The sequence below is a fragment of the Siphateles boraxobius genome, unplaced genomic scaffold (assembly GCF_051911475.1).
Source record: "Siphateles boraxobius isolate OS27281-9 unplaced genomic scaffold, OSU_SipBor_1 19, whole genome shotgun sequence".
Taxonomy (NCBI): Eukaryota; Metazoa; Chordata; class Actinopteri; order Cypriniformes; family Leuciscidae; genus Siphateles; species Siphateles boraxobius.
In genome coordinates, this window is record NW_027508799.1 from 26,887,404 (window position 1) to 26,900,000 (window position 12,597).

General features: G+C 37.0%; 1 protein-coding gene across 4 annotated transcripts in view; it reads left to right on the forward strand.

The window, feature by feature from the left end:
• Positions 1-12,597, forward strand: part of btbd11a (BTB (POZ) domain containing 11a) — a 131,245-nt gene that overhangs the window by 89,922 nt on the left and 28,726 nt on the right. For 3 of the 4 annotated variants that reach the window (XM_077234638.1, XM_077234639.1, XM_077234640.1), the window contains one exon: positions 1,958-2,107. In XM_077234638.1, coding sequence (XP_077090753.1) covers positions 1,958-2,107 — 150 coding nt within the window. Of the gene's footprint in view, positions 1-1,957; positions 2,112-12,597 lie in introns of all 4 variants that reach the window. The other variant, XM_077234641.1, reaches the window with a different exon arrangement.

Here is a 12,597-nt window from a genome sequence, read left to right on the forward strand (position 1 = left end):
AACCAGGTCAAGCAATCCCTTGTAACTTTATGCCGGATCCTGTTTATGGACTACATCATTCTCTTTCACCCCTCGCTCAACTGTACAAAAACCCGCGCTGCAAAATGCTGCAACTACTGTAACTGGTATCATCACGCTGGCTTGTGCGATGTCCTGCGGCTTCATTAGGGACCAAACACATGCAAACATTTGCTCCTCACGCAGTATTTCGACACTCAACTTAAAAAAAAAACTTAATCCGACGAGACAATCAACCAAAACAAAGTGTTCCCTCGCTTGAAAATTCCTTTTTTTTGAAAATTCAAAATTCCTTAAAAGCATCATGTCACCCATGAACAACATTGTGTCTCTTGACAAAGGATTCAGCTTGTCTCCCATCTGGCGAATATTGCACATCAGCCATTATGCATAAAATCACTAACCACAAAGAGATTTGCAGCAGCCAGAACTCCCAGTGCCAGGTCATTTTAATCATGGTGTTATGAAAACTTTCAGTGTTTCTGTGTTTCTTTCCCTGTGTTGTTTTGTGCCTACGGCTTCATTCAGTATACAACAGGATACAGGATATTTACCCACCTCTGGGAGACTGACAACACAAATCCCTTTAGATGAAAGTCAAGAGTATAACCTGCTTAAAATAGCTTCCTGGAAGGCTGTTGCATGCTTGTGTGCAGTGTTGGAAAATGTTACTTTTAAAAGTACCATGTTTAAACATTTGTTACTTGTTGTACAAGTAATGTTACAGTATGTGTTATTATTAAGGTTTATTGATATGCACATTAACTTTTGTGTATTTAAAGTAACTCTCAAGAGAAATCACTTGAACAATAAACAAGTTACTTTACTCATATGAAATCTGATTATGTAACTAATGTTGTGTATTATTTCGAACACTGTTTTGGGTGTTTGTGTATGTATATATTTTTATACAACAGTTCGTTCTGGTACACTTATTAGTGAGTCATTGAATCATTGCTTCAGTTTTATCATTCAAAAACATTGAGTCATTTAGGAATGAATCAGAGGACTATCTTTATGAGTGGGTCATTGAATAACTTAATCAAATCATTTAACAACAAGGTTTCATCCAGGAACAAAACAAGTTACTGTCTTAATGAGTCTTAATTATTTACTTAATCATATAATTTCAAAAAACGCTGATTAAGGAATGAAACAGGGGTCTCTTTATGAGTGAGTCATTGAACCATTTACTCCACAGGAACAAAACAAATAGTTTTAATTTATGAGTCATTGAAATATCCATTGAAGAACACCACTCCTGGCATGGTTCTGCTGTGGTGGAGCAAATGTAGACATCGTAACTGTCAATACTGTGTCAATACTGTGTTTGAAGTGTATGTTACTCAATATTAACTTATTGTTTATTGATCTGTTGTATAAAAGCAACATCATGAAAACAATATAGCTTAAACTGACACACTACAAGGCAGATGGCTAAAGGGATGTCTCAAAACCAAATAGTTACAGATATCAGACGTCAATTAAAACCAGTTCAGAAACACAATATACTGGAGCCCCAATGTGTGAAGTCTTTAGCTCAGACAGATAGCTGCTTGTCTGTCTTTATTCACCTGTGGCTGAGCTCAATATCCCATCTGTAGTTGCCTATTCTCCAGTTCAAACAAAAGCCTTGGCTGCGGTGCTGTGCAGTAATTTGATTAGGGTTATTGAATGAACATTAGACTACCAGGGCTCCAGCCAATACACGCAGCTGAACTCCCCTGTGGGCGCATGGTTTGTTGCAATTTGAAAAAGATCCAACACAAAAACAGCGGTTTTAATTGCTTCAGGGGTTGTTTGATTTGCCTCTCAGACAATGATAATGTCATAACACTTAGCTTTCAAAGTCTCTTGGTCCCGTTGCAGATGTTTTTTGTCTGGTTTTGGCTTGTTCAAATGTTTATTTATTTTTAATCGTCTGATCTTTGTCCCACAGGTGTACTGAGCCTGCCGGACAGTCTGAACCTGCACCGTGACCAGCAGCGAGCTGGGAAAACCGGCGAGGGCCATGCCTACAGCCAGGCTGAACTCCGCACCATTGAACAGTCCCTCTTGGCTACCCGCGTGGGGAGCATTGCAGAGCTCAGTGAGTACTCATGCCTTAAAAATGTGTGTTGATGTATTCTTATTGAAACTGGAAGTTTGGCATTGGGGTCCTTTATGTTCACAAAGGCTGCAATTATTTGATAAAAAATAAAGTAAAAACATTGAATAAGTAATATTGGGAGATATTGTTACAGTTTAATGTCACTATCCTTCATTTTTTTTAAAGTTTGACATCAACCTTCAAAGTATTCCTCTATTTATTCATTATCAACAATATAACAAAAACAAATTATACAATAATGCGTGTCCATTTTTTTGGGGTCGCATGCATAAAATGCATAAATGCATAAAATGCATTACTGCATGCATAAAACAAAAGAATTTGGTCATAATTTGTTCAGCTGGTCCCCAGTTTGTTGTAATTTATCTACCGCTTAGAGCGTGTGTCAGAAATGTAACGCCCCTTACCATAACCGGTAAGAATCGGCTCCGGAGTCTTCGTAAATACTACAACTACGCTTATATGTAGTCAGTTTTGCCATATCAGTTTGAGCCCGAATCCAATAATGAAAGCCAAGAAGAGCAAGCTGATCAACTCGAACCACCTTCTCAAGCACAACGTGTGCAGGATGTTTCACAGTGTTAATTCTTTATTTTATACCTCTCTTACATTTCGAATGTGATGTTCTAACGGTTTGTCATTTCTGAGATCATACTTCTGCATCGTACTTCATGAAAAATGGTGAGAACACAACAAAAGGTTATGGTTGTATGAGAAATAGTGATAATACATTTTAACCACTGCTTCCTAAGATTGTCTGCCTTAGGAAGGCTGAAAAGGGGTGGTTAAATTCAGGGTGGAAAAAACAGTGCCTTTTGGAGATGGTGACAACACTACTAACGCAACTCAACCAGGCTTCGCCCCTTTTATAGTGGTTTCTTAATATCAAAACTGTTGAAAACAGCTCTGCTTGATATTTTTGTGGAAACCGTGATTTTTCAGGATTCCGTGAACCGTTCTTTTTCAGGATTCTAAAATGAATTAAACATTTTTTTTATTGTTTAAAATAGAAATCTTTTGTAACATTATAAATTGTATAAATATCATTTTTGATCAATTAAATGCACCCTTGCTGAATAAAAGCATTATCTTAAAAAAAAAAACTGACCCGAAACATTTGAATGGCTCAAAAAACAAAACAAAAAAGAAGAAAAAGTAGTTGGTTAAAGGTGGTATTAGGGGGAGAGCATTCTCATTCTATAGAGCATTTGATTGGAAAGAAGTCTGTGTTGGATGAGTCCTCTTTGTTCTTTAATCTATTTTCTGGGAAGAGAAAGAGAGTACATTTTGAATACATTTAATCGGCTAAAGGTGAACATTGAGTCAATGTTTAAATCCAGTCCAAATTTTTTTTCTGCGCCATATGAATTTTAGCAGAGTTCTCAACGGGCCTGAAAATTACAACCCGACCTGACCCGGCCCGTGGCTTTTAAAGCCCGGACCCGATGTAACCCGACATATCAACATGAATTATCTGCCCGAACCCGGCCCGACGTCCGACGCCGACGCCTACAAACAATACAAACAGCTGAAACATACTTTAAATATATAAATAGGCTATATAGGCTACTAAATATGCCTCAAATAAAAATCTTCTGGACAACCGTTTTTTTGCTGTCATATTTCATCAGCACCTTGCATTTTGAGCTTTGCACATAACCTGTAGAATTTCAGAATCCAGCACCACTCCAAACACTTTCCAGACCTCTGATTTTCTCACTCCTGTAGTAGCGACGGTGAATTCACCTGCGGCAAGTTTACTTTTCACCAACTCCATCTTCTTCTCCAAGAACGAAGCACGTTGCACGTAGCAGCCAGACTTTCTTTACGGTGAACAACAGCGATGATTAATAAATGTTTTTTTTTTCACTGAGCGGAAAAGATTAAGCCCGAGGTCCGACCCGACCCGAGTCATTTGCTTATATTTTCGAAGCGAACCCGGCCCGAACCCCGCGGGTCCCACCGGGTTTGTCGGGCCAACCCGGCCCGTTGAGAACTCTAGGTCTGATATCCATTCTGTGTCAGGTCCCTGAGCTATTTGACATCTGGATGATCCACTGAATTAGCTATTTTTAGTCACTTGACTGGGTGTATGAGGCCAGTGGTCAGCAACTGGAAGGCCCTACCCTAACTGAGCGGGGTGTGTCTCTCTAGTGTCCACCGGATGGTCGTCAGACTGAATAACAGCTCTTTGTGTCTTGGTTAGCCTGTGTGTTGCAGTGGATTTCAGAGCTTGTCCGTACTGCAGGACTGCACCCATGATCATTTCTTAATCATAGCAAACACACGCAACGCCCAAAAAGTTAAGATGCAAAAGAGCACACCATCATCTACACTGATTATGTCTCCTTAAGTGTGCCTGCCAAATGAATATGTGACTCCAATGAGGAGGGGAAATTCAATGTGTGCAGAGGGACTTGAGTAAATCACTGAGAGCCTGTGACCCTTCTGTCATTCTAATCAACATTGCATTCTGCTTGGAAACAGACACATCAGATTTAGCAATGTGAAACAATAGAGCAATAGAGATTACTTGTTTTGTTTATTAAATTTATTTTGATTGGTAAGGCTCACAAAACCCATCAACAACATTTCTGTCATATTTAAAATGCAAATAAAAAGAAAGAAATAATTCTTAAGTAGAGTTAAGCACAATTGTCTCCCTCAATCAATCAATAAAACAATCAATCAATCAATCAATTGTTGTAAATCATTTATCATGACAGGGTTTTTTTTTTGTTTTTTTTTTTGGAAATGCTCAATAGTCATTATTATTATTGAATACTAAACAGACCTAGATAGGCAAAACAAATTACGTGGGTTATTTAAGATGCTGCAGGGTATTTGTGTTATTGCATGTATGAAGTATCAGCACAGATGTGAAGTTGCTTTCATAATGCAGCATTTGTTATGTAACCATGCAGAACATTAGCTGTTTCACCAACAGATGAGGCATAATAATCAGATGTAATTGACTTTTTCCTCCTTTACAGCTTTGTGTGCACAATGCACAATACACATCCATATATTGATTGCAACCCCTTCAAAAGCCACCTAATTGACCATTTACTATTTATGGCATATTTTCACACTGTATAATAAAATATAAAAGTCTGGATTATGCTATTGCTTTTCTGTTGATAAAAAGTTCTCATGCATATTCATTTCCCTTTTGAATCATCTCAGTTTTGGCTATGCGAAATATCGTTTGTGTCTACTCTAATTATCTCACAATGTCCTTATCACAGACCTATAACTATCAGTGCGGTGTATTGCAAAACAGTGCTTGTTAGAATGTGTCCAGAATTTTTTATGAGCATCCTGGCGTCTCTCAGTGTGAAACCATACGCCGCTGTGGTTAAATTAACTAGGAAACATAATACATACAGTTAACAATGAGGCCCAACCAGTACAGACTTCACTGTCCTGAAGGCTAGTTATGTTATGGTACATATGTTGATAAAAAGTGTGTGTGTGTGTCTGTCTGTGTGTGTGTGTCTGTGTGTGTGTGTGTGTGTGTGTGTGTGTGTGTGTGTGTGTGTGTGTGTGTGTGTGTGTGTGTGTGTGTGTGTGTGTGTACGTGTGTACGTGTGTACGTGTGCGTGTGTGCATGCGTGAGTGTGTGTGCGTGTGTGTGCGTGTGTGCTGTGTATAAAGAAAGTGTGAGCTCTACTATATCAGTGATACTCTAAGTAAACAAGCACATACTTTTTTATAGTAACTGTCTCTAGAGTTCACCTTCGCCTTCAAGCCCCCTGGCAAAAATCAACGATGGTATTTTACCATATTTATTTCTTTAAAAATATTTTCAGGATTCTTTTCTGTTTATATTCTAGTGCATGGAAATTGTGAGAAGAAGCTCATTTTACAATATGGCCATAATTCAGACATCTGTCTCCAATAATCCCCTTAAGAGTTCGGCCTGCAATGTGCTTTCTCATTGGTTAACTAAATTATTCCCATCTTAAGTTCATTGCTGAAATCTAAAAATATAATAAACTATCCAGTGTGGAATTCAAGGGGAAGATATATTCATCCATCTGTCTGTTTGTCTGTCTGTCTGTCTGTCTGTCTGTCTCTCTGTCCGTCAGTCAGTCCGTCCATTAGTTAGTTTGTTTTTTGTTCATTTGTTCATTTATTATTCATTCATTCATTCTCACTTTGCTTATCTTTGAAAAATACCCAATACATGCTCTTCTGGAACTAAAAAATCCAGAATGAGCTGCTGCTTTCAATATTTGGCCTCAAAGAAAATGAACTAATTTATTAGTTTCCTTTACCAGAGGCGTTTAGATTATACATGGAAAATTAGCAATTAAGGGATATTAATCAAACCACAATCTTGACAAAGCAAAAAGAAAACCCCTCACTGCTTTTGGTAGGATAACTTATAGCTTTAATAAGTCTAAATTGATTTAGTATCACAATGTAAAAAAATTAAAGAAAGAAACTAGATGGCTAATTTTAATTACAGACCTGCTGTTCAGTCAGACTATTGTGTCTAATAGTCATGCAGTACACTGGAGACTTTTTAAAACCTTTTTTACCCATAATATTTTTCCTTCTGTGTAATTAAAAGAAAGATTCCACTGTTTTAAGACGTGAGCTTAATATGCAATACAAATTAAAAGTGGGTTTTGACTGATTTATCCTCATGGAAATGTGGTGTTGATGGCGCAGTGGATAAGACACATGCCTGTGGTGTGAGAGACCCGGGTTCGAATCCACTGTGAGACACCAATGTGTCCCTGAGAAAGACACTTAACCCCTAGTTGCTCCAGAGGCGTGCGACCTCTGAAATATAGCAATTTTAAGTCGCTTTGGATAATAGCGTCAGCTAAATGAATAAATATAAATGAAATGAAATTGCATGACAAGTTTGTGAGATTTTTTTATACATTTCTAAATTATAGCTGTTATATAGATGAAAAGTTTCCTTTTTGTCTAGCTGACACTTAAATGTCACCAGCAGTTCTGATGATAATGGCGTCCAGCGTCGGCGAGAGAAGTCAAATCAGCTCCATTTTAAATTAAGATGGTCCAATCAAAACCTTTTTCTTCCATCATCTGTGATGTTTCCTGGTGGGTCTGAGCCATCCGGAAACACACCAAGTGCCACTTCAGCATCAGAGCAGCTGTAAAATGCTTAACAAGTTTAGGTCATTCACACTACACCAATAGACGGCGACCAATGGCAACAGACACATTTGTTGGGTTTTGTCGGATTAGTGTGTTACGCTGGTGTTGGTCGGTGCTTGTATTCAACAGTATTTATATATTGTGTTCAATCGGTATTTGTCGTTGCATGGAATGTCTGAGAAGTGACATACTGTAATCTGGTGATTTTCAACAGTAGGTCGGTGTCTGTCAATGCAGAGCAACTTTAGAGTAATTTGGAAGTGAAAAAGGAAATTGAATGTTGAAAGACATAGCGTGATTATTCAATTATGGACACATTTTACTACTTGAAATCGAGTGGAACTTCAGACTTATTGAATGTATGTTTTATCTGTTAAATGATAAAACATTTCTCCTGAAATAAAGTTCTTATATATATATATATATATATATATATGTATATATATATATATATATATATATGTATATATATATATATATATATATATATATATATATATACACACACTGCCGTTCAAAAGTTTGGGGTCCGTAATTTTTTTTAATTGTTTTTGAAAAGTCATGTTCACTGGATTTATTTTTATCAAAAATTCAGTACAAAGAGTAATATTGTGAATTTTATTACAATTTAAATAACTGTTTGCTGTTTTAAAGAAGCTATCCTTCAGAAATCTCTCTAAGACTGTAGTGATGTGGTCCTCAAGAAACATTTCTTGTAATTATCATTGTTGTAAGCAGTTGTGCTGCTTAATATTTTTGTGGAAACCATGATACATTCTCTTCAGGTTTCTTTGATTAACAGAAAGTTCAGAAGAACAGCATTTAATTGATATGGAATTCTTTTGTTACAGAAATGTATTTACTCTCATTTTCTTAAATAGTATTTTTTGTGAAGTCTTACTTTACTTAAGGTTCTCCTAATTGAAGAACTGCTCACTGGCGTGATAATTAAACCTCAGTGTGAAATGTTCTGTCACATTTTATATAGCTCTAGTTATAGAGGTCTTCACTGTGATTTAATCGATGCACTTCTTCTGTGAGAAATAAGGGAAATCGAACTGCTCCAGTTTTAACAAAAGACACACCAATTGCTCTTTAAACTGCTTAATAACTGTAGTTAAGCACATAGAGTTAAGAAAAACTCAGATTTCAAATTTATTTATTTCTCTTTTTCTTTCCCAGTGTCTCTTTCTCTTTTAGTGCACCATGTCCTTTAAACCCGACATGTCTATAATTTCTGCATCACTTATTTCTACCTGCTGAGTCACACAATTTCCTCTTCGAGGCCTTGACAGCAGACTGAAACATGGCTATTTGCTAAACACACACTCACATATACAAACTTACATGTACATTTAGACGTAACAGCTCCTGCCAAATTGATCATTTCTCTGAAAGCCTTCGGTCTAAAGGGTTGATGCCCTGAACTTTACTTAATCCCCATTCAAGCATTTTGTCAGTGACCTAAACGATCAAACAACACAGAGAAAATGACTACTGGATTCTTTGGTTTAGAAAACAGAGAATAAAGAGTAGAACAGGAATAATGAGAAATATGTCTCATCCTTTTTACAAGCACCCACACATATTTATAAAATCAAGCCACTGAAAACAACTTTAAAGATATAAAATGGTGTTTGAAGATAGACGATCTAATTATCCTGACCCAATGAAATTTACATCAAAGTTTTGTGATTTTTAGTCCATGCACATTTGCTTTGAGGTCATCTACATGCTGGCATTGATTAAATAAATTTGAATAAATATATCCATTTCTCTTTCAGTAAAACTGATCAAACATATTGATGACTCATCCTGCACTACACACATCTGTGTACAATTAAATGCTCTCTAGGATGAAAATGCCCCTCCCCTGAATACCATCTGCAACCGACTAGCAAGACATAAATAATAGTTCATGTTTATCTAACTACAATATATTAATTGTTAAAAAAAAACTGGTAATAAAATGATAATATCTTGCATTTTCAGTTTGATTTCATTGCCTGCTATATATATATATATATATATTTAATGAAACTCTTTTTGCTCCCAGTTATTTTAAGTGACTGTTTTATAGTACATCTATGCCAATGGCAGTTTGAACTCTTTCAAATGGCACATATCCGCCAAGAAACGTAAGGATCATTTTACAGCTGATTGGTAGAAGATTTTTTATTGCATTCCAAAACTGTACTAGTAAAACTTAATGTTCTAAGATAACCCTCTCTTTTCAACATTGATGCTGATCAGACAGACAAGGGCAAGTGAGTCATTTTCATATGCACAAACTACACAAACTGCAGCAACTCCTGACCTGACACTCTTTCTGCAGGTTTTCCACTGCTGACAGACAATGTGCAGCAATCACCCTTCAATAACCATAATTAAAAGGGCATTGTACTTTAACATTGGCTTGAATCATTTATTCAAATTAGTTTACCTTATTAGCCTGCACATTAGAGCATTGCTTGTGATGACATATGCTGATGATTCAAGTGCATTATTCCATCGAGCTTAATCTAAACCTTCTGACAGTTAAAGTTTGACAACCCACATGTTATACAAGATAACTCAAACTCCGCCAATATGGCACATAATTGTATTTGATTGTAGTGTAATTAACTTCGCTTACATAAAACAGCTGCTAATTTAGAATAATTGCCTGTAATAGTGAAATGAATAAGTGTTAGGTTAGTTAACACTTTTGGAACACATGCTTCTACAGATAAAATTGCAATGCTAACACTTAACCAGGTGTGACTCGTTAAGGCGGGTTTCTATCCCACTCAGCCATATTTTGTTGATAATTTTTCTACACTGATCCATAAGTGTCCACTAAGCAGTCACAGCCAAGCAGAAGATATTTAAAAAGTTTCTTCACACAGCAGTTTGGTGTTCAGTGTGGACACGCAAGTTTGTCGCTGGATCAGCATGTGTCAGCTGGGAAATCACATGCTTGAGTTTTATGCATACATTTTGATGACAACAAACAGTACAGTATTAAATATGCATTTACCATATGTCTGAATTTTGATATTATAAATGTATACTTGAGCTGTGCTCCTTTCTAGAAAATGAGGTGAGCGCCTTATGGAGGCAAAAAGTCTTGTGCTGTCTCAATGAAAATATATTCCATGAGCTGTGCAGCAGATTGCAGCAAGGTGCCTTTATTTCACGGTCAAAGGAAACCCTGGTAATTATACTGAGAAGGAGTAATTATAAAGGCTCCAGCACTATTTCCTGCAGCTTTCACTTTGGTAGTTAATACTGAGACACCTCCATTTGTCACGTTCATGGAGACAATCTCTTATGCAGAAATCCAGCTAGGACTTGCCTGAGATCTAAGGGGAAGTTGTTGTCAATACGATAGCAATAATTTTCAATACAGCAATTACATTATGCGTGTGGTTTAACCTTTACTGTACTAAATATACTTTAAAGAATAGTTCACTCAAAAATTATTTACTCACCATCATATTTTTTCCGAACTCATATGACTTAGCACTTTTTAGCATTTAACAGTGTGTAAATGAATAACTCCTCTGAGCATCTCATAGAGGTTGGTTGTATAAACTTTGCTAATGAGCATCCTCTTCAGACCAGGCATATTAATACTTTAGTCTTGTCTCTCAGCACACAGCAGTGTTGATGAATACACATCCTCTATTATTTCCCATCCCCCCTTCGAAGATCAGTTCAGGTTTTATGAGATGAGTTGCTTTTATCCAACATCTCAACACATTTCATCATAAAATGTGATTTTAGGGTGTAAAGGTAAGCCAGGTTGCCACTCACTAATCCTGCTCTGGCTCCTCTGATACCACTGCAAAGGTTTCCCTGTGGGAAATGTACCATCATATGCATAAAACATGAGAACAGCTTAGAAAGCAACACCCCTGGCAGACGGAATCAGGGCTTAGGGTTGATTTAGGTTAACCAAAAATTTACTTGAATCCATTTTACACTTCGTGGTTACTGTATTTTGCATGCCTGGGTTTATGTGATTTAATGTAAATAATTAAAGATTATACAACAGTTTGTTCCGATCCACAAATTTAATATACAGTCCAACTGCGCTGGGACTTTTTACTGTTTGTGTCACTCTGCTTTTCTGTATTTGTGCCTTCCAGGCAGATTGTCAGTATGTGCATCTGTGTGCATTAGTTTTCAGTGACTCTTTCTGCAAGTTACATCGATTTGCCAGTTGGTAGTAGATGACTGTCATTAGTGAGTCAAAGATTTATTCACGCAACAAACTTTGGAAGTGTGTTCATTCAATAAGAAATAGAACAAGTGCCCATCTTTATTAATATATAATAAATCGTACTTATCATATTTGTTAAAAATTAAAATTCATTGAGAAGCGTAATTGAATCATTCATTTGATAAGCCATTCAATCATTCACTTAATTTGTTGAAAAACACTGATTCATTCAGTAACGGAACAAGTGATGTCTTTATGAAGAGTCATTGAATCGTTCACCTAATCAATTTGTCCCAAAAAACCCAGCGGATTCATTAAGGAACTAACAAGTGACAATCTTTATGAATGGGTCATTAAGAAACAAGTGATTAATGAGTCTATGGGTCAAAATATTTTAACGATCTGAAACACAAGTATAAAGCGCAAAACGCAAGTAACTTTGTGGGCGGATCTTGGGCGCTGTTGCTATTATACCAGTGGGATAAATTACTCTTGCACCTGATGCAAATCTAAAATGGGTGGGTCTGAAGTAGCTACATTACTCATAGGTGTGGTTTGGGCGTAACGTGAAATAGACCAATCAGAGCGTCATATCAGATTCCCTTTAAAAGCAGGCGCGCTTGTTCCATGGCGGATTGCTTTTATGATGGCGGATTTGCCAGGCGCACACCAGGAGCGGTTCACAGCCGACGAGACCGACGTTCTCATCATGGCCTTAAAAGACAGAGAAGTGACATTGTATGGGGATGGGAGAAACCCACCCAAATTAGCTTCGGTTAAACAGGCGTATAATAATTTGGGTAAATGTGTAAGATAGATTTATGGCTATTTTTTCACATCTACATGGACACCACAATGTTTTACCTCGTGTGGTAATATGTTTCCTTGTAATTATGTATGGTTTGCAAAAATGGGAACTGCTGCGTCTGTGTAAATGAGAGAAGCAAAGTGTATGCACGTTGTGCACGTGCTACAGCATGTGCCCTTAAAATAGCATCTGAATAACGCGCCACTGACTTTAGACTAGGTTTTTTCTGGTCTGTGGCAGAATTGTTTTCTGAAACTGCAAAATACTGTAGCAACAGAGAACGTTTGCGTCGGAACATCCCTCAACAGTTCTGTT